At 37.1% G+C, this 22,974-nt stretch overlaps 1 protein-coding gene across 14 annotated transcripts in view; it reads left to right on the top strand.

The window, feature by feature from the left end:
• Positions 1 to 22,974, top strand: part of KMT2C (lysine methyltransferase 2C) — a 201,040-nt gene that overhangs the window by 130,886 nt on the left and 47,180 nt on the right. For 12 of the 14 annotated variants that reach the window (XM_074831339.1, XM_074831228.1, XM_074831239.1 and 9 more), the window contains 11 exons: positions 1,150 to 1,251; positions 1,428 to 1,532; positions 2,702 to 2,883; positions 3,652 to 3,816; positions 4,411 to 4,520; positions 10,038 to 10,103; positions 11,601 to 11,813; positions 15,383 to 15,511; positions 17,380 to 17,499; positions 20,089 to 20,219; positions 21,856 to 22,042. In XM_074831339.1, coding sequence (XP_074687440.1) covers positions 1,150 to 1,251; positions 1,428 to 1,532; positions 2,702 to 2,883; positions 3,652 to 3,816; positions 4,411 to 4,520; positions 10,038 to 10,103; positions 11,601 to 11,813; positions 15,383 to 15,511; positions 17,380 to 17,499; positions 20,089 to 20,219; positions 21,856 to 22,042 — 1,510 coding nt within the window. The remainder of the gene's footprint in view (positions 1 to 1,149; positions 1,252 to 1,427; positions 1,533 to 2,701; positions 2,884 to 3,651; positions 3,817 to 4,410; positions 4,521 to 10,037; positions 10,104 to 11,600; positions 11,814 to 15,382; positions 15,512 to 17,379; positions 17,500 to 20,088; positions 20,220 to 21,855; positions 22,043 to 22,974) is intronic. The other 2 variants (XM_074831273.1, XM_074831314.1) reach the window with 2 other exon arrangements.

Genomic DNA, 22,974 nt, shown 5'->3' with positions numbered 1-22,974 from the left:
TTTTAGCTGTTTCTCAGTCAGTGCTGATTTTCAGCAACAGTGTATCAGAAGGATTCTTGTAGCTGTTGTAATGATATTTGCATTTGTCTCTAGAGTGGTGTTTGGATTTGTAAACTATTTATTATTTAAACAAAACTATCTGTGTAAGACTTAAACTGAATTTAAAATAATCCACACTTACAAAATTACAACAGCTGGTAAAACAAAGTTATATTTCTCTATCATGCTTTTGTTCTTTTATATAGAACTGTGTGCTCTTATCTTCCAAACTTCATGGCCGCTACTGGTTCAGAGAGTAAATAGTGAGGCCTGTTAATTTAAATTCATGGATAGCAAATTCTGCATAGCAAGATCTGCATGAAAGTCAGAACACAGTTGAAGTCTTTTTTTCTTGTTTTTATTCCTGAGAATCTGTATGTACATGTGTACACTGAATTAATAAAGGGCAGGTCAGAGTAACAATCTCTTGATCAAAAGGAGAACAGCTGTCTACAGTAAGAGCTTATAGATTGAGATCAAAACAGCCGTTTCAAGTTCGGTACAAGTTTTTATGGGCAAAATAGATAAACCTCATAATTAAACTGTTTAGGGAGAGTATCTTAACTCTTGTAACATCAGAACTCTTGCTTATTCCTCTAACATACTTGGAACATTAGCTAAACTGCGTTTTAGGCACTGTGTGACAAAGTACACTTCTGCAGTTGCTCTTCGAATTAATACTCAAAAGTATATCGCTGCAGTTAACTTTTCAATGAGAAGAACTTCATTGTTTATATGTAGAGAACAGAGCAGACTGGTCACAGTATGACAATTTCTGCTTAGTGATTTTTTTAGACTACCTCTTTCCTTCCATTTCCATTTTAAAGTGCAATGGGGTGGTGTGTAAAGGCGAACAAAGGAGAGGGAGTGTCTATGTAAAACTGAAATAGTGATGATGCTTGTACTGATGTGAAAATGTGAATTAATACAGTAATTTCTGATGAAGGTAGCTTTTTATGAAAGTCCATACTGAATGAATAAATACTTGCAAACCTCTTATTCTCTGGTACTGTTAAAAAATTAGCATATTTAGAGAGTAAGTTTCATCTTGTTGCATGTCTTAGAAAATGTGCTGTGCTTGCTGTTTATGTTTTGTGTTTTTCTTAATAGGTCACAAATATGGATATTTCGTCTAACAAAGATGAGGAAGAAAACTCAATGCATAATACAGTTGTCCTCTTCTCTAACAGTGACAAGTTCACTCTCCATCAGGTTAGGATAATAGTTACTGTATTTTCATTTTGTTTTTCTGCTTTAATTAGAGAAAAGTAAATGAATATCCTTGTTAGGAGTTAAATTACACAGCAAGCTAGTTGGATCTTACAGTTATGTTTTCAGAATGCAGTGTCTGGCATGTGTTGCAAATCTGCTATTCTCTGTCATTTCAGGATATGTGTGTAGTTTGTGGGAGTTTTGGCCAAGGTGCTGAGGGCAGGTTGCTTGCCTGTTCTCAATGTGGTCAGTGTTACCATCCGTACTGTGTCAGTATTAAGGTGAGTACTTTTGTTACATAAAAAAATTACTTGATTACACTGTTTTCGTATTGTACTTTAATGGCACTGTGCTGCCTTTGGTTTTGTGGTAATTATGGGAGTCATTAACTTGTTAGATATTCATCAGCTAATGTGACCATTATTTGTATGCGACTTGTGAAAGACTTTAATTAAATGTCATTTTATAGTATGCATTGCCTCAAAAGAAATTAACCTTTATGTAATTTCACAACCATAAATAGCACTGATTATCCAGCAGTTGGTTAAAATAACAGTTTGAGATATAAGCTTAAAACCTAAATACAAGCAGAATTAAAAACAAAGAAAAAAATTATACTGCATCTTCATTTACTAGGGGCATAAGGTTTAGTTGATTCAATTTGTCTGTTGGCTGTCAGAATTGACAGCAGTTGGAGTAGTTAATACATTTTACATTCATTAGTCTAGGAGAGAATGTGTGAAAATTAAATTTGAATGGTATGAGATGACTTAGCAAGCACGTAGTAAGCGATTTACTGCAATATATACACTATACATTCTTGATTGTTTATTATATAATGCATCTATGTGAATGTGGGATTTTTTTAAACATGTCACAAAACTTTATTTTAAATGGACTTAACAAAATGCCGTATGCGTATTTCATGCAACTTTGGCTTTGTGTTTATATACTACTCTTACATTATATATTAATTACAATAAATTAGTTGTTTGTTTCAGATGACAAAAACCCCAGCACTGGTTATCACAGAAAATTTAGGAAAGATACAGGATGTATCTTTCACAGTAGTGACCTGAATCTTGGCTTTACTACGTAGCTGAAAAAAAGCAGCTGTGTGTTCTCCTTCATCCCTACAGGACCAGCTACTCCTGTAAGGAGTAAACTGTCCTACATGCAGATCCAGTGCAGTATTTGTTCTCTGGTATGCTAGTTTATCCGAAGAAGTTATATTCTGGAACAGTATCAGATGTCAGTAATTACAGTTTTTTTCTATTTAATGCATTCCCATTTAGCGAAGCTTCAGAAAGTCTAGTTGATAAACAGTTACTTGTGATGTGTGTAGTGTGCACAGAAGAGCATCCTGTGCTCCCCTCGCCAGACCTTAATTTATCCAAGGATCCCACTGCACAGAGCAGTTTCCAAATAATTTTCGCCTTGCCATTTGCAGATTACTAAAGTGGTGCTTAGCAAAGGCTGGAGGTGCCTGGAGTGCACAGTGTGTGAAGCCTGTGGGAAAGCGACAGATCCAGGAAGACTGCTCCTCTGTGATGACTGCGACATCAGCTACCACACATACTGCTTAGATCCACCCCTGCAAACAGTTCCAAAGGGAGGCTGGAAGTGCAAATGGTGTGTTTGCTTCTGGGGTCAGAAATACTGACTGCTGGCCTCTTGTTTCTTTTTGTCACTTCATATTTGCACTGTCAATTGAACTGTAATAATGTTTTAATTGTATTTAAGTCAGGTGTATTAAACAAAGCAAACAAAATACTTTTGAATTGTTTCATTCTATTATCAATTTAATAGGGAAACTGTTATCTGGTCTTAATACTGTTTCTTCATGCCAAAACCCATGTAAGTAGAGGTGGACAAAATTTTTCTTTTGAACTCTTAGCAAAGAAAAAAAAAAAGAAAAATCCAACTTAACGTTCATTCCAGCATTCAGTCGCAAAAATGAATGGGTGCTTAACCAAATTGTTCTCAAAATAAAACATTCTGAAAACCATCCATTTTACCTGGGTGAAACACAAACAGGCTAGACCTCTCATATTGTTAAGTCTCCATATGTTGAAGTGAATGGCAACTGGAAGCAGGAACTCCTTTGACCTGTTGAGATGTTACAAACACCCATCTGCCTGTTTCTGCAGATTGAAGGGAATTCTTACATAGGAATGCTCTTTAAAAAAGTATAAAAAATGTTGGTAATGTTCAAAATCTAAACAATACCATTTTCATTCAATTAAAATATTATTTGACTTGAAATTAATCCCCCTCTGCCCCCAGTGGTTAGTGATCTAAAACTTAATTACTCACCCAGTTCTAAGTAGAAGGATTTTAAAGCCACAAAATAATCTTCCTGTGAACTGAAAGTAATAGATCATTTTGTCTGTTCTGCAGGTGTGTTTGGTGCAGACACTGTGGAGCAACTTCTCCAGGTTTAAGATGTGAATGGCAAAATAATTACACACAGTGTGCTCCCTGCGCAAGTTTGTCTACCTGCCCAATCTGCTATCGCACTTACAGAGATGAAGAGCTTATAATTCAGTGTAGACAATGTGATCGGTAAGGATTTCTAATATTTTACAGGTTTTTCCTGTTTAAGGCATATTTTAATTTTTTTCCACTAATATAAAAGCGTAAAGATGAAGGCAATGGTCTTGTGGTAAAGAGCACTGGATTGAGTCTCAGAAGTCTCTTATTAGTTCATTCCTAGTTGTACCACAGACTATACGACTCTGGCCAAATTAATTAATCACTCTGTGCCTCATTTTCCCCCTCTGTAAAAATAAAACTAATTTACCTTGCAAAACCATTGTCGTGAGGCTAAATCTAGATAATTGTATCAAGTAAGTAGTTAAAATGGTTGCAATATAGGGAGAAATTTATAATACGAATACATATTTGCTTCCAGGACATTGTTTTATAGAGTTCCTTCCTGTGAAGGGAAATAGGTAATCTGATACTGTATATACAGTATTTAACACACACCACTGTAGGGGAATGCTGTGTATGGAGAACCTGATTGAGTCATCATTTCTCCCTAAAAGAATTTAAACAAGTATTTCACATTTACTTGGACCATATACTGATATTTGGGTCTCCTAAAACACCACATATTTCCTTTAAATTGTATTTTTTCCCCCACTTAATTTCTAGATGGATGCATGCAATCTGTCAGAACTTAAACACAGAGGAGGAAGTGGAAAACATAGCTGATATGGGTTTTGACTGTACCATTTGTAGGCCATACATACCACCAACAAACGGTAAGAAGACAATGGAAACCAATGGCAGGATTGCACACTGCAATAAATAGGTTTGGGAATGTGTTACGGTTCTTTTCTCTGGTGGAGATTTGGCTCATGGCAGAAGTGAGTTTTTTCATGTTTATTTTAAGGTCCCTTCTGGAAGTATCCTCAGCTCTTTCACACCCTCTAGCGATTGGTGGCAAGGCCAAAGAAAACCTAGCAGGGGGAATTCTGGATAGATTTATTGAAGATAGTTTGGTAAAATGACTAAAAGCGTTTGGTATTGTAAGGGTAAAAGGGATCTCACTTTGTCAAGTGAAAGGAAGAAAGCCCAGTTCTCTAAGGTTATTAACTTCAAAAGAATCTGAAAATAAATTCTAAGCAGAAAAACATCTATATTTCGGTACTTGGAGGCTCTCTGAAGCAGCAGTAGCTGTAACAACAGTCCATATAAGCATTTTTCCCTCCTCCCTCATGTTTTATTAATGCCACTCCCTCAGCTCTTCCAGTATTTAAGACCAGTTCTACCCTCCCTAGCTGCAGTCACCACTCCGGAGTCACCACTCTTTTTAGTTAAAATTTGTAGTTCTTTCTGCTGAACTCTGCTCTTCTCCATTCATGTTATCAGTGAATATATATATACCAACTTCCTCATTAGTCTGAATTACAGTTCTGTAGCAGTGGTACTTCAGGAGCTGCGGTTACTGCAGTTTTTGTCTTTAAGCACAGCTACAGCATCTGGTTCTGGGGGATGGTACTGGTTAATGCTACTGTGAGTGGCCTGTCAGCAATTAGATTGGCTTATGACATGATTTATGGTCTTGCTACAAGGGTGGTATCCCAGGTCTGTTTTCTGTGCATGTCAGCTCAGGGGAGTTTCTGCTTCAGTCTGCTACTTTAACAGAGCATTGACACCTATACCCATTTGTAGGTAATAGCATGTTAAAGTGTTCACATTAGCCCTTTACTGGGGTATCATGAGAGTGTGGTAGGAGGAAGGTATAAGAACTAAGCAAATGTTTCAAGAAATATTCGTATCCACCAAGATGTCAGTAAGATTGGCTTTCCTGATCAAGATTGAAGATATTGTGAGACATGTTCAAGAGGTCTGCCAAGAAAAGTTCACCTAATGTGCCTTTACACTGGCATGTCCTCAAAATAGTGTGGTAGTAATTGTAACTGACGTGACCTTGGAGGTTTATATACTCCCTTGTCAACTACACATGGTTGTGTAATACTTTTATCAATATGCGAAGAATGACTTATGCTTATGTATTTCTACAAGTCACTTCATTTTTGAGATCTGCTTTCAAAAATTCAAAAGAGGTTTTGTAAATGGGAAAACCAAGGAACTTGCAGATACAACATGGATTTTTGTTTATTTTGATAATAAGCTTTGGACGCTTAAAAAGGTCCAAGTAAGAAATATTCCCTTTCTCTTTTAAGCTGGCAGAGCTACCTTTTAGAGATAATTAAAACCCATAATATGTGAGACAGAACAGCTTCAGAAAATGGTATCAGAGATGTTTTACTTCCAGGCATAAGCTGGCCCCTGAGTTAGTCCTTCCTACGCACCTTCGTGAAGTTGTGTTGCTTAGGTTTGTCTTCTGAGGAATAGGAACTACTCCTGCAAGACCTGTTAGGGAGTTCCCAAGCTTTCTTCGTAGGGTTTTTTTCACCTTTTTTTATAAGACAAGTTTCTTTGCTTATTCTTTTATGTTTTGACTCAGTATATATAATACCTCTTTAACATGTGTACATTTGCACAGTTGCATGTCTGAATTTGATGCATGTTCATAAAAATACTTGCATGTACTTTTATATGAAATGTTTTGGTCTTTCATTAATTCTTCTACAACTCCTTTGAAAATTTTCTATGATCTTTTTGTTTCAAAATGAGAACAATTAGCATTTGATAAACTTAGAGAAAAAATACTAGTTAACAGTAGAAAGCTTCTTAAAATGTACCATATTGTGGGATTCTTACTGGGATGGTTCTTGCTCTTTCCATTTGATGTATCACAGATGTGTTACAAATATTATTACAAGCTTTTTAACTACTTACTTTCTAGAAGAAGCAAGAGCCCCTCAACCTAGTAAATTACTAATATGTTGCAAGTTTACTGTAGGTAAAGAGTGAGTGCTTCTAACATGTAGGTATTGAGAAAGAGCTTCCGTTTTTCTTGCTTCAGAAAATGGAAACTTTTAAATTTGTAAGGGCTTTTCCATATGTCATCTAATCTGATAATCTCACAAAGTCACCTTCTTCAGGAAACAGAAACAATAGTTTTTTCCTCTTGAACATACCACATTCTGGCTTTTGATATTTATGTAAGATTTGCTCCAAAGCAGTATACCATAAACCTTCATTGCTAGATTCTTCTGAAATAATCATCTCTGATCAGTGTTTCATCAGGTTCCTTTTAGTATGGTCTCAAGTTATAACATATGTCCCCCAGCGTATTGCTGTGCCTTGTAGAAATTTTTTTCTAATTTAGATTGCTTGAGTATTATCATGACTGGGTACTAGCAGCTGCTCTAGGTAGCAGCAGCTTTTCTTCTGTGCTGTAATTCCTGCACATTCAGGAGAATTATGTGCATCTCTCATCTATAATCACTCCTAGACAAGAAATTCTCAACCATCTACCCATCACTTCTGCCTTTCTCTCATTTGCCCTTGTATGTCATATGCCACATCTGCAAATTTCATCCCTTCCTCACTTACTCCCATCCTCTCTCCATGCACATACTCCATCTTCTTCCTCCCTTGATGTTGTTTTCTTTTTCTGCAGGAGGCAAAGGGACCAGCTCTGCCTGATTTTCTTTAGCTAGTTACAACTGATTTTGGTAACAGTTTTTGGTAGCTGCCGGCGTGCATGTATTCCTCCTGTGGCTCAAGTAAGCATGCTCACAGAGGCAGGGAGGAGTTTGTATCACTTACTAATTCGGAGATGCTTGATACTGCCAGTGATACGCATATTAAGGCTGGGAGCCTCTGTTGCACAATTTTCGTGAAACTGAATTAAATTTTTCTTCATTCTGAAACTTAATTCTACATGCTTTACAAATAAAGGGTACAAAAGCACATAATACTGTATGTTAAAAAACTAACTTTTGAATTTTTTTATTATTTGGCACGTTTGTTACGTCAGCTCTTACGTTCTTCTAAGTTACTCTGTTTACAAAGAAATCCCTGTGTTATGCACATAGTTATGCCGGCATCCAGTAGTGCTCTGTTAGTGTTGTGTTTCTGCATGAACCATTTCGCTCTGTCCCTTACGCTGATTCATTTCTTCTAGAATTGTTCTTTCCTATTACAGCCTTACAAATGGCAGCCCCCTTTCTTTTTGAAACTGTGCTGCTTCTCATCATATTGTATTCTGTGCACCTATTTGTTTTCAACTGAAGCTACTAAATGCCGTACAGTATTTAGCATATTTAAACCCTTTTGCAAATAAGCGTAATAATTTTGGTTAAACTTCAGCTAAGTGCCTTGGAAATCACTTTTTTGTTCGTTCTTTAATTTTTTTTCCCCTTGAACAGTCTTTCTCTGACAGTATTGTGTTTCTCTGTTATCCATTTTATTGATTTTAATCCTTAATCTGCACTCTTAATTAGCTCGTTTTCTGGAAGTCTGTTTAATACTGTCTTCAAACACTGTTTGTTTGTGCAGCTTTTGTGAGTTGGTCTCTGAAGGCCTTACCTTTGTCCCTATCAGCTTGTTTATTTGACTATTTCAACTCTATTCAGTCTCCAAAGCTAAAATCGTTCACAATCTGACCCAGACCTGAAGAACGTTCTGTGGTTTTGACTTCTAAATAAGGATTTCAAATTCCCATTCAAAGCTGTCTTTCTGAATTTTTTGTTCACCTTAGATTCCAATTCAATAATTGTTATCTCTGTCTTAAAACATCTTGTAAATTATAAGCAATTAAATGAACAGCTGACATCTTACTCCACTTTGAGTATATCTTACAATCTGCATTTTTTCTGTTGTTTCAATTCAGTGCTTTTTGAGTATCATCCATCTTGCCACTTGTCCCATATTTTTTTGTTTCCCTCCAGCTCAGCGTCTCTTTCAAAAATCTCATTTTCAGTTATTTTCTTCCCTGTCTTTTCCTTCCACTCTTGTATATCAGCTTTTCAGTAATTCTCATAGATTTCTTTCCTTTACTAATTTCATGGAATACTGGTTTTCTGTAGGTTATATCATATACTTTAGTTAGACCTTACGTAAAACTTTTAAAGGACTATAGTTTTGGAAGACAGGCTTTCACTTTCCTTAAATTTTTATATGCTTAGAAAGCATCCTCTAGATTTCATATTCATTATTGTATTTAGCAAACAATTTGTTACTTGGAAGCTTTTATGCTTTTCCTAGTCTTGCCCCCGACTCCCATATTGTATGAGAGATGGACAGCAGCAGCACACGTGCAGTAGGCTGACATGTCTGAGAAACACTGAACCTCCCACAGGTGCTTTGCCTCAGTGGTTTCATCTTGTGTGGCAGATGCAAAGTAAATACTCCAGATGTTTGTCTGAGTCTTAAATTCAGCGTGGGTAAGCTTTCTAGGTAAAAAAATTAAAAAGCGTGGATAAACTTGCCTATATGGTGATGCTAACCGTGCCAAACTAACAGATTTTCTGATTCTAGTTCTCAGTGTTTGCGAGATAGAAGCTTCTAATTTTCACTTTACTTGCTCTGTCTACATAATCTCTGCAAAGTCACTACTAATATTAAAAGTCTAGTCTGTACATCACAGGTTAGTGAAGCATGATTGCATTTGTTGTAGTTAAGGCAGATGGGAAGAGCATTTCTACCCACAGCAACAGTAGCCTAGTGTTGTAGGACATACTGATCATTATTTGTTCCGTCACACTGTTCCAGTACTTCTCTGAAGTGCACAAGCTGTAGTTTTAAAATTGAATTTCTGCTATTCCATGTATCAATATTCTTATCTGGAATAAAAATTACTCTATCTAACTTAAACCAGTCATGTATCATCTCTTCTCAGATACATCAGCCTTCTCATAGGTGTTGTACAAGAGACCTGACAGCACAGACACAGCCAGAATCTTGTGTGCAAAGCTGTTGGAGTGTGCCTGCCCCTCCTTGGGGAAATACGGCAGTGGACGATACCCAGTTCACAAAGGCCTCCCATTTTTCATGCTTAGGTCAGCAATACCTGGACATTGTGACTAGTGGAGAGGTTATTGTCCAGGGCAGTAGATCCAGTGTATTCATTTGCCCTTGGTCCAGTAGAAGGAGGTCATTTACCATCGAGTTCAGCGCCATTCCAATGCCATTCTTGGCTCTAGGAAGTTGGAGAACTTCAGTTTGTATCAGGCTTGTTTTGTAGTCACATCCTCTGTGACGCTGAAAAGCACTTTATTTTGAAGGTGCTAGTGAATGTTGCCAACAGTATAAATTAGGGAGTTTAACAGAACTGTTTGAAGGAAAATTAATTTGATAGTTTCAGTTTAAATCAAGTCACTATTCTTAAAAGTTGAAATGATTTTCCTTATATTTTTCAGTGCCTTCTTTGGACTGTTGTGATTCATCAGTTGGAGCTCAGATTATTTCAAAATCAAAAGAACTAGGTAAAGAATGTAAATGCTTAATCTTTGATCATTTAGCGTATTTTAAGGGTACATTTTTACATGAGACAAAAAACTCCTTTTTCTATGATTTTATAACACACAGCATTAACTATCTTTCAGTTACCACAGCATGCTTTTTTTTTTCTCATTCTCTCTTCTTTCTTCTCTTTTGCCTGCCATACCTGCACTATAATAATTACTTTAAATTATGCTTTGATGTTGCAGATTTAGTTGCTTGCCTTAATACTAGTGGTGATAACACAGTAGGGCTGAGTCAAGCACGTACACAAATGTTTACAGACTCAAGCTGTAGGAGGACAGAGCTTTTCTGTATTTGTCTGGTTTGTGCTAGGAACGCATATAATAATATGTGAACACATATATAATCTTGACAAGCGTACTCACAAGTCAGTTTTTGTAATGATAGTACCTAACAGCTTCCATCATGTTAGGACAGCTTCCATCATGACAGATTTTTTTTTCCGTTTGATACCACACAAATGTAGTTCTGAGAGAAGGTTCTCCCCTCAAATCTTCAATCTGAAAAAGAGTATGCGATTTTTTTTTTTTTTTTTTAAAAACAAATGCTTTTATAGTGCAGTGTAAGAAAACAGTCATCTGGGAGGAGAATTGCATTCAGAACTAGCTGTGTTTTGAGGTGTGAGATGTTACATGAGAAAATATTTTTGGTAAAAGGGAACAAGTGTTATGATGTTTATATGCTTTCAAAAACTGTGTTACCAAATCATTATTTAATTGGCTCCAAAGAGCTGAAGCATCGTTGCAGCCTCTACATTATTTGGTAATTCCCTGAAAGTTCCCAGACCTCCACTTACAGGGCCCTAGCACAGGTGACAGTGCTTTTCTACATGGTGAGTTAAGGAGTGTTAAGAGTTTATTGATAGACTCAATGGTCATATAACAGCTTGAGGAGGAAACAGTCGTGCAGGTCTTGGGAGACGTGACTTCTACCCATGATTTCCAATCTGATCTTGAGCAGCTCACTTGATATAACTTGGGTTTTGTCTGCCTATAAAATAGGACTAGTAACTTGCCTGAGTTACCAAGAGTTCTGGGAGGAGGCTTAAGGTCCTTAATAAGATTATGGTGCAGTGCTGAGGGCTGGATGAGGGTCTTGACTGATAAGCAACAGGGACCCAAAGTAAGACTTGCACAGTTTTCTGTGACTGCCAGGGATACAGAAATACCCTGCAAGGCACCAAGTTTCATAATCAAGTCATTCTTTCTAATGAGTCCTTGATGTAAGTTGTTTTGTAACAATATAATGGATAGTTGGTGCATTTGACATCAGACTCTAAAATATAAAGCTGTAACTGCAATGTGTAAGACAGTATCAGATATCTCTGTTTTATTTATACCAATTCTCTCACTCATGGATCAACTCCATACATGTGGATTATGAACTATTCCTAAAAAGCTAAGACCTGTAAATTAAAGAGTTTTATATTGCTGTTATGATTCATTTAACTTTTATAGACCCACCGAAGACATACACCCAGGATGGAGTCTGCTTGACAGAATCCGGCATGTCTCAGTTACAGAGCCTAACTGTTACAGTACCAAGAAGAAAACGGACGAAACCAAAGCTTAAACTGAAGATTATAAATCAGAACAGTGTGGCTGTGCTTCAGACACCCCCAGATGCCCAGTCAGAACACTCAAGAGATGGGGAGATGGATGACAGTAGAGGTAGCAGTCTACTTTTGGCGTGTCTCATATCTTGGAGTGTTGCAGTACATGTGTGCATTGCAAATATCCCTGGGAGTTTTTTATTATACTGACACTTGTATGTTCTGTACTGAATGCTTTATGGAGGTTATTTGAAACAGTAGTCCTGGCTCATTGTTGTCCATTTCAGGGATTTTTCTTGCTGTTCTGTTTATGGGTCATCCATCCTATAGGAAGCTCACCTTTCTAAGGCTGGCAACACTGGAAGTAGTAGTTGTCTTTTTTGTCTAATCCTTGGGTTACCTTTAGGAAATACTGTGTACTCACTGAGTTCAAGTGTATTTTGAGGCTCTCAAACTTAGTACAAACGCTGTTTGAAAGTGGTAATGTTGGCTCAGCAAAGCGACATCTAAATCAATGTAAAGCTCGTATTTAAAACAAACAGGAAAGTGGAGTAGAAAGCTCTTTGCTAAGAGTATGTCTCTTTCTGAAATAAATAATGTGGGATGACCTGAGGGTCTGAGGGGAAAAAAAAAAAATTTTCCCTGTATTTCCATAGACAAAATGAACATTTTGTTTGTCCTCATCTCCAAATAGAATTTGAGTTTGGGAGGGAATTCTGGGTATTGCTCTAGTTCAAGTAGGTGATGCTGTATGTAGAGTCCTACCAAAGGATTTCAGGTTCCAGGATGGAGGTATCCTTGTAGGGAGGGGAAGATTTAACAGTGTTTTTGTGGCCTCCAAGGCAGATGAGAAATGAAGGGATCTGGGCTAACACTTGTCAACCTAAACACATTCCTGTGTATGGGGATGACATTTCAGTCAGTGGTAAAAGCCTTTGGGAAAGCTCCTTCCACCACAAGTCTAGACATGGAGAAAAGATCTGTGCATCCCAGGGCCACCAATACTTGTCTCATCTGCTTCCCTCACAGCTGAGCAAGCACAGCAGTCCCAGACAGAGGAGACCAAAGGTGGGAGATGAGAGTGGGAAAAGCACGTAGGAGCAGCCAGCCCCACTGTTCAAATCCCCACTCTTCAACACTAGAAACAGCAGCCAGCATGGTGCAGTACCGTTCTCCTGTCCTCTTTGCCATGGTCTGGCTGTACATCCTGATAAGTGTGTTGGTAGAATAGGTGTTAAGCTGTGACCTGGAGAAGGGCTTACTTAAATGACAGGTGTGAAAGTCATTACATGAGTCATGCAGGGGGGAGGAATAGAGGAACACAGGCACCCCACCACAATCTAAAGTGCTTTCGGTTCATGCAACATTGCCTCGTTGTTAATCAGATTAAATTTCATAAGATGCTTTTTTTAGATACAGAGTGTACTCGAGATAACTGGGTAGTTCAACCATCAGTGCAGTGTTAACTTGTTGCTTAGGTATTGCTCCCATTGATTAGGACATTCTTACCTTCTGCTGTTGACTAGAAGAGTATTTGTTTTATAATAGCTTCCCTTTATTTGTTTATAACCTTGAAAACTACTTAACTAGTTGTTTTTCTTTCATTTTCTTCAATTTTCACAGGGTTTGGTACATTATCCTAGATTACACTGACTCTTAAATTTCATCTCATACTTTTATGTAGTCCATCAGATGGGTTGTTGAAAGCAAAAAAGCTTTTGATGTAGTCCATCAGGTGGGTTGCTGAAAGCAAAAAATCCTTTGATTTTGGTTTGAAGGCATCAAGATAGAGAATTAACCACTTCCCCTGTTCTTTTTCAGTGGTTAATCATCTTTACTTTTACAGATGTGTGCCTGTTTTCTATATAACTTTGTCTAACTTCAGTATCTGCCTGTGGGTTTTATAGGTATCCCTTTTCAACTAGATAACAAGATATACAAATGTAATAGCAGAGTATGAAAGGGAGAGCCAAAGCTTCACTTCTGATCACCTTTCGTTGCCTTTTTGAGAGTTAGAGCACATTCATACGTGTGACGTTAACAGCACAGCATGTACATCATAGATTGGCTGGATTTCCTGGAAGCTCTACATGTGCTCTGTAGAGTGGATCAGTGCCTGCTCTCTGAATGTCTGAAGTTTTTGTATGAGCATCAGGATGAATAAAGCTGTGGCACGGCTTTGATTGGAGCAACATAGTGTAGTAATTCCAGGCAAAGAGGAATAACTCTTACTTCAACTCTGAAGTTCCAGGTGGAAAAAAGAGACTGTATCTGAGAAAACTGAGCTTGTGGTAATTTTGTTACCATCTCATCTGTAGGCTTTCATCAGGTTAGGCATTTCATCAAGTGTTCCACATTTTAAAGCCTACTTGAAAGTTCAGCTTGCTTCAGGAGCTTCAGCTTTGGTAGACTTAATGTAGCTCTTCTGCAACTATTGTTAGATCTAAGCTTTGTAACTGAATAGAAAGGACAACTGTGGGATTTAGCATTCGGCATACCACTTTGTGTAGCAGGACATGTTAGTACTCAAGCAGGTTTCTCTTCTTGCCAGAAGTGGGCACATTGCAAAGAGGCTCGCCCATGCTTTTAAGGGGAGGAGGGAATTGGCTGTGGCCGTCAGTGGGGACTGCTTTTGCCAAGCAGTAGAACTGCTTTTTTGTTGGTAGAACTCAGAAAAGTCTTCATTGATGGGAAGGCCTGGTCCGTGACCCAGCCTGTGGAAGAGCAAGGGTTGTAGTTCTACCACAGCAGACGTGGTATTTCTCTGTCTGTTCTAACAATATTTCTCTTACAACTGTATGTGGTTTTAGACCATATAGAATTATACACTTAAATCCGAAGCAGGGAATGAGAATTCCGGTATCTTTTCAGGGGCAAGACTATATTCAACATTTCAAAAGCTTCACAGTAAAATGAAGATGTGAGGTCATTATGATACTGACATTTTGGGGATACCAGAAACAGAATTAACTCCCTCTCTCTTCAACACCAAAGGCTTTTTAATGCCATCATACTTTACATCTGTTTCTACCCTGCTTTCCCATAGAATATAAACTCTAACTCAAAATTACAGTCTTCATCTTCAAGGCTGAGTAATTCCTTTGGGCTGAGTTTTCTATTATATAAGTCAAATTTGTCTTCATAGATAAGTCAGCTTTCAGTCAGTGACACCGCTTCAAGTCAAGAACCCTCTAAACTAAGAGTCATTAAACATTACCTTCCAAGTGCAGGCTGCAGTTTTTTCAGTCTGTCTTCTCAGTAAATAAAAGGCCTACCAAACAAAACCTAGGCGGACAGTAAACAAAACAAAGTATATCTTGCATGACAAATTGTATCTGTATTCCTTGATGTATGGCTAGAAATTGCTCAGACACTTAGAAAATGTGATAGCACAGGCTTCTGAAAGGGGCGCCAAAAAAATTTCTCAGATTCACAGATAGTAATAGAACATTCGTTCTCTGGTTTTGTGTATACATCATCTCGCAGGAAATGTATGTATATACTGGGTCTTTGTGTACAGATAGGGTGGGTTTCCCAAAAGTGTTTAGTGAGTATGAGTATCTATCACCCTTTTGAAAATTCTGTCATTCTCATTCAGTTTTTCAGGAATCAGTCAGATGTAGAAATTTTGGAAAAATGTCTTCTTTCCCTTTTCCAGTTAAAGTTACCATTGCCTCTTTTCTGCAGAAGGAGATCTTATGGATTGTGATGGAAAATCAGATTCCAGCCCAGAACGAGAAGCTGTGGATGATGATACCAAAGTGGCAGAGGGAGCTGATGGGATTAAAAAAAGGAAGCGAAAACCATATAGACCTGGTAAGATACAGTAATTTATGATTGCATGTTGCTTGTTTGTTTTAGCACTTTTTTTCTGTATAATTAAAAAAAAAATTAGCAGTATGGAATTCTGAACTATTGTACTGCTAATAGTTGATTTTAGATTTTTTTCACTGTTCTGTTTAAAATAATTTTTAGTCCTCTAAATGGAAAGTATCAAAATACATTTCCAAATGTTGCTGCTCAGCAGTACTCCTGTTCTTAGTATGCTGTCAATTGCTGGTTAGTAATTCCAATCTATACCTTGTATTGACTCTTAACTTGATAGGAAAATGTTCTGTATTTATACAATTGACAAAGGCCAGTTTTTGTGTCTGTATAAGTATGTATGTATATGTATCTGGCAATATCTGAACTTCAGAGGACTTTTTGGAGGTATCTTATGTTCTGAAATACTTGATAAGAGTAATTTACTAAATATTTGCAGATTGTTTCTGGCAGTGAATTTTAATTATTTCGGTTATTGGATGAATTAATTTATTTTAATTTATTAGTGCAGTCGACTTTTAACTATCTTGACCTGTGTCGTGGGTGCAGAAACACTTGAGCTGTCTCCAGGCAGAAAAAGCTAGAGGAACCTAAGTGACTCCTTAGGAAGTAGCTCTGATTCATTAGGGCTAAACTGAACCCAAGATAATAAGCTCTAGTGAGACACTGCCTGGCTTTTTGAAGAGCCCCTGTATCACATACCTTGGTATATCTCAGAATCTGTGTTAACGTGTTGGTTTTGTGTTTCGTTATGCAGCTTCCCACTACTGTGGATAAGAAGTTGATTGTAATCTTTGCAGTCATAAGTACTGTTTTTGCCAGTCACACCCATCCTGCTTGCTCTAACGGGCCATATCATCTGATTATGCAGATAGTAGGGGAGGAGAAGAGAGGCAATGAAATGATTGAAGAGGTGAAGGCAAGAAATACAGTGAAGGAAGGAAAGGAAGTAAGAGTTACAATGTGGTCCAGATTCTTTTGCTTCTCTCTTAGTAGCTAAACCTTTTACCCTCCCCATGTCATTTCCCACACGATTTAAGAGCCTTGTCTCAGCAGGTTATGCCCATGTGTATATTGCCTTCCATTATGGACCCACCCTGGGGATGGTGGTATAAACCCACATCACTTAACAGAGATTTCCTTTTTCTCTACAACTAATGTACCTCAACAATCCATTTATTTCTTTCTACTGCTGGGTCCTCAAGAGAAGAGACTCGTTTCGTTTGCTCGGAGTGGTTTTGGATCATGAGTTGAGCAGCCATCTGTTAGTTTTCTGCAGCCAGCAATTTCCCTGAAAAATGAAGCAAACCTCAATCTGATGCATGTACATACATACACACCAACTGTAAAGGATCAGGAGCACTGCAGTCAATCTCTAGTGAAGGATTCTGGAGTTTCAGGCAGCATGATGTTGATTAATTATCTTTTTATTTTGTGATGTGTCCTTCTCTAGTACCATCATTTGGAGTGGTGGGCTTTCTAGAGCAATTAGTAGTTTGTTTTATGGTCCTTTAAGGTTCTTTATTAGGTTTAATTTCATAGGTTGACTTCCAATTCTAGCAGTTCCTCAGCTTGCCAAGGGATGGGAAAAACAACATCTGAAAGTTGCCAGGTTTGGTGATTTGAACTTCTTGTGGTCCTCAAATTCTGATACTTTTAGATAATTACGTGCATACTCACTGAGACATTAAGATTCAGAAAGGTTTTGTAAAACTCTGAATGAAAACTACTTAAGTATGTCAGATTTGTTCTTAGACCTCGACAGATGCAGTAGTTCCCTCTACCTGCAGAATAATCTTGACTGTCATTTTTACTGTGAAAGTTTTAATCAATATACTGCATTTTTGTTTCCATGTTAGGTATTGGTGGATTTATGGTACGTCAGAGAAGTCGTACAGGGCAGGGAAAGACTAAAAGATCTCTCTCCAGAAAAGATTCTTCTGGATCTGTTTCTGAGCAGTTGCCTGGCAGAGATGAAGGTAAGTGCAGAAACTTGTTTTTAAATTTTTGTTCATGCTTAATGCAATAAAAATAATGCAACTCATCAACATACAATTCTTTCCAGAGACGTGCTACAAAGGAAAAAGTTCTTTCTGTTTGTCATGATGACTTCATTAGTTCAACTGAAAATACTCATTCCTACATACTTATAATTTCAGCAGAGCCCATGATTTGCAAAGAAACTGAAACAATGAATTGTAGTCTATTGTGGGAGATAAATAGTGAGGATTATAAGGATTGTTGTATTGTTCAAAAGCTCTGTTTGGCCTAGCTTTGACCAGTAGAAGAGGAAAAAAAAAAGTGTAAAAAATGAGGTATTCTGAAACAGCTTCCTCTAGATGTAGTCCTGATCCAGAGGTGTCTTCTGGACCATCAGTTTTAATATTCACTAGTGTTCCATGTTCCACAAATGTGTCTGATAATTTTATGTATCTGTTTATGCTCTGAAAAATCCTATATTAATGAATTCAGCAATATAATACTGTTGCATGAAGAAGTAATTCCTTATTTTAAACTGGATATCTGAGAATTTCATAACCTACCCTCATGTTTTCTGTTATGAAAGGTGATTTTTTTAAAAAAATAATTCCATATTAATTTGTAATACAGAAAGATTTTCTAGACATTTGTCATATTGCCCCATCAGTTGTTGTCTTTTCCAGGGCTGAAGAATCCTACTCTGTTTGTCTCTCTTCTCATAGCAAGCTGTTTTAATGCCTCTGACACTAGTACTAAGTAGATTGTGTACCTAACAAGAAGTCAGATTTTGTTTATGGGCCATGTTCTCTTGCTTGCTATGTGTGATTAGACTAAATTATTTCATCCATCTGGATTTGTTCACACTATCTAATCTAGAAAATATTGAGGTATCATTAAGGTGAGGTGTGGAATATATTTAGTTCAGAGCCTGTTTCTTATAAAGTCAGTAGAAGGAAGCATCTGATTCTAAAGGTTGGCTGATATCATCTCAGTTAGAACACTCTGGTCCGGCCTTCCATTTCTCCTATTACTCTCATGTGTCTGTTTAGCTATCGTGTTTTTAACCTTTCTAGAGCCAGATCAGTTTCTTGCTCTATATTTATTTGTACAACATGGTGGAGACTGGATCTTTACTACAGCATCCAGACAGTATTAAAAACTAATATGTAAACGTTATCCTTGCTTGCATTTGTAGAACTACTTTATGAAGCCAACAGATTTTTCTTTTATCAGTGCAACCCAGTATTCTAGCTACATCCCCTGTTCAGATAGAATGCTTGCTTTCTTTTTAAAATTAGTGTTATAACTATGTTTTTCTGCTTTGTAAATATTATTTCAGTATAGTATACTACATTGTTTCAGGTAATTTTGCTTTAAAGTTTTTCGTTTATATAGAGATCTGCTTCTTTAAGTAAAAAAAAAAATGGCTAAAAAGTTAATTTGGCGTTCTGGGTAACAGTACAATGCATGTTGTTAAAAAGGGGTATTCTTAAACAAGTATTCGTCAGTTAAAAGTTTGAGCTTCTTTTTGTCTGCTCAGGCACAATTGCTTGTTAAGAAAAAATAACTCAGAAAATCTTTGTATGTTTTAAATCATCATAGCTTGCTGAGAGCCTGCTCCTCAGCTGCCACTACTCATCAGCCTTACCGTGTTTTTGCTAATCTTGTCGTGTTCCACGCCCTTTCTCTGCAAAAGCTCACTCTCAAACAATGCAGAGGTCACAGTGTCGGTGAGCCTCATTCTACTGGCTGTCCTCTGAATATGGTACAACAGATAATACAGTACAAAGCATAGCTGATTTTACTACCACAATAGTATAGTTTCTTAAATAACTTCCCAGGATCATTAACTTCATGTAATTAGCTTTGGCAACACAGAAGTAGCAGGACTTAAAAAGTTCTGCTTTTACCTGCGGTGTTTTACGTGGCATGTGGGAGTAAATTACTGAATGGTTGATAAGCACTGTGTGCTTTTGTGCTTATTAGAAAAAACAGTACCACTCTGGAATACGATAGCTGAATAAATGCGTAATTTTTCTTGAAGGGCTTCTTTATAGATTTTTTTTTCTAGCCTGTTCATTATTTATAAGACAGTTTTTTCTCGAATTTAAAAAAAAAAAAAAAAAGGTTTTTACTTTCAATTTGAGAAAAATTATTGTGTAAAATGAAAGGTGATTCATATGTAAGTCAACATTGATGATTTTGGAGATACCACTTCAGTGGAATTATCTCTCAAGTGAACGGCACCTATAATTTCTCTCAAATTGCCAAATTCTTAGGTGGCTTGGAGATACGAAAGTTTAAAGTCTCTCCGCAGCCAGTGAGGTACAACAAGGCAACGATGTGACTAGTATCACATATGGTATTTCTTACTGCCAGAGCTCAGATGATCAGATGGCAGTTCACAGCTGGCTAGATAAAAGCCACCTTTAGAATACATCTAGAATGATACTCAATGAACCCCTGCACCCAGATAGGTAGCAAGGTACATGAAGTATGCTGCCACTGTACCTTTAGAGCAAGATACTGATGTATTTGTATTGATGTATATATACTTTATGTATTTGTGCCTGAATGTTACTTTTTAGGTTGGACAGAACAGTTGCCAGACACTCCAGTTGAGGAGTCTACCCCAGCTTCTGAAAGTACTGAGAAAATAAAAAAGCGTTACAGAAAAAAGAAAAATAAACTTGAAGAAACCTTTCCTGCTTACTTGCAGGTAAAGCTGTTGTTATACTTCTTGTGTAAATCCATTTAAAAAACAGATCTTTCATGTGTGTTGATTCATGGTTCATTTAAATCATTAATGTTTCTTTTCTGATTCCCAATTTATCATTCAAATGAAAGGGGTTTTCTGTAAAGAATGTTCATAAGTTTATACAGAAAGCTGTATACTATGTTAAATCTCCAGTCCTCTGGTGTTATTTCTCAATGTATAGATCTCTACTTGTTCTGAGAGAGGAGGTGAGAGAGAAGGAAGCCTTTCTTTTCTCTTGGAACTGACACATGACGTTTTCAGCATTCAACTTGGCAGGATGTCTTAGCCCGATCATGCCATTTCCTCAAGATACTAATTTTTCTTTTCAGAAGATTATAGAACATGATTGGATAGGGGAAACTTGTTTTCCTACAGTTTTGTGGTTTTATAAGCCCTACATCTCCCTACCACAATATTCTCTGCTCTCTCCCCCCCCCCCCCCTTAATTCTGTGATATCCTAGCAGGTAGGAGGTAGCAGTCATGGATAATAACCAGGATATTAATAGTGATTGAACAACTTACCTAACTTCAACCAGTTTATAAACTGACTGGTTTATATATGTCTTTCACAGAGAACATTATTTGGCTTGCTCTTCTTCTCAGCCACCTTTTTCATGAGAACTTTATTATCTTACAGATGTTCACCAAACTTCATGACATAGACTATATTGGGATTGAAAGCAAAGAATTGACAGAGAGGCAGAACAATCTCTGTCTAAAAACAATTTGTATTTCATAAGTGAGTTGAAACGAAAATACTTAAGCAACATTTCCTTTGGATTAATGAGGATATTTTTTTCTTAATGCATGTTTTACTCCTGTAAAACATAGAATATTTCTTAGATTATTCTTCTGCTTATGTTTGAATAACTGATACTGAAAAACTAGCTTTATTTTTAGCAGCTGTATCCTAAATCAAGATTTTAAAGACTATATGAAAACAGAAGTTCTTATTAATAAAAGTTGGCTTGAAAATCTGGTAGCTTGTTGCCAAATTACAGAGTACTCAGGCTCAGGTGAATGATAGCTGTTATATAGGATGTTAAAAGTTACTAATGTAAGTTAAACATCTTTAGGTGCTTTGTTGCTGTAGCTGGATGTTAGGATGATTTTGTGCTAATTGAAATGCAGTGTATGGTCGTTCTAGAATTTGGACCCAGTGCACTTGCATGCTTTTAATAAACTACTTGTGTGGCCTTGATCAAGTTGCCCAGTAGTATTCCCCTTCTTCAGCTGTCCTTTTTGTGCGAGGAGATATATTTTAAATGCTGAAGAACTTGTGATATATAATAACACTGTTTGGTACAGTGTCTCTGCTACATACACATAAGAAGGCTATAGCTTTTGTATATAATCTAAGGTTTGAATTTAATCATGAAATATTAATAATGTAGCTCCCTCAGGTAAGTTGTATCCACCATATCCACGCCTCATCACCTGAAAGAGATACTGCCATACTGGAAGGCATGTGAGACCTAGACTGTGTTTTTATATTTCTAGTAATCATTGGCTTTTAATTTTAACATTGTCAGTTACCCAACTTTTTCAATAAATACAGTGTTCTTCCTACATTGAATCATTTTGTCTTCTTTGCAGGAAGCTTTCTTTGGGAAAGACCTATTAGATACCAGTAGACAAACCAAGTTGAGCCTAGATAATTTACCTGAAGAATCACTTCCACTCTCGTGTAAAACAAATCTGACCACCAATTTCCTGGATCCTTCATCTGACCCCCTTCTTAGCTCAACCTCTACTCCAGCTCAGGCAAAACTGGGACCTCAAGGTATACAAAGCTAAAGTTAGTGATAATTCAGTAGTCTGATTTTGTTGTTACAGCTGAGGCTTTTCCACTCTCTTTTCTACTTTTCTCACACTGTTTATCTGATATATTTTTTATCATTCTGTATATTAACTGTCCTTGTGAAGTTAAATGACATTGATAATCAGTGATACTCAGCTTGAGGGCTCCAGCTGTTTCAGAAAGAGCAGTGGATGGCACAACAATTGGCACTTAATGCAAATCTGAAACTCCTTGACTGTAATGTCTATGTCTATAAAATCTGTGAAAATGAATTCTGTGTAAGAATTAAGCATACAGATCCATTATAGAAGATGACAAAAATACTCTAATTAAAAGATATTTTTAGTAGTGCCGTGAACATTAGTTGGATGAATATCATCCAACTTCTATTTTCTTTAATGTTCTAGATTATTTTAGGTTGCCAGTCTCCTTGGAATTTTTGGTTCACCATGTCCTTTCTGAACATGAGTGCCCTTTCTAGGTACAGTTTGTAGGCCCTAGGCAATCTGTTGCTATTGCAAAACTTCACTGAAGTTACTGCTGAGAGTTTTGCAAATAGCCAGAGGGTTGTAAAGTGCTGCTGGAAGGGCAACTTCACACAGGCAATTAAAAACAAAAACCTTACTGTCCTCCTTCAAATTACTTTTTCTCTGTGTCTCGTAGTATATGCTGTTAGCTAGAGGTGTCTTACCATTTTGTATTTTTAAAAAACTATTTCTTGTGTATATTAGTTACTTTGTGGCTTGTATTTCAGCTTGTCCTCACAAGTTTTCCCATCTAAAAATATTTACACATGTTGATACAGTTTCCCATGTCCAGAGAGTAATTTGAAGAAGGGTCGCTTATTTGTGATTGTTACTCGGTGAAAATCTGCGAAATGAAAAGCAGAAAGCTACATTATAATTAAACATTGC

The sequence above is a fragment of the Strix aluco genome, chromosome 1 (genome assembly GCF_031877795.1).
Source record: "Strix aluco isolate bStrAlu1 chromosome 1, bStrAlu1.hap1, whole genome shotgun sequence".
In the NCBI taxonomy this organism is placed as follows: Eukaryota; Metazoa; Chordata; class Aves; order Strigiformes; family Strigidae; genus Strix; species Strix aluco.
Note: the sequence above shows the minus strand (reverse complement) of the source record. Positions and strands in the feature narration are given on the sequence as shown.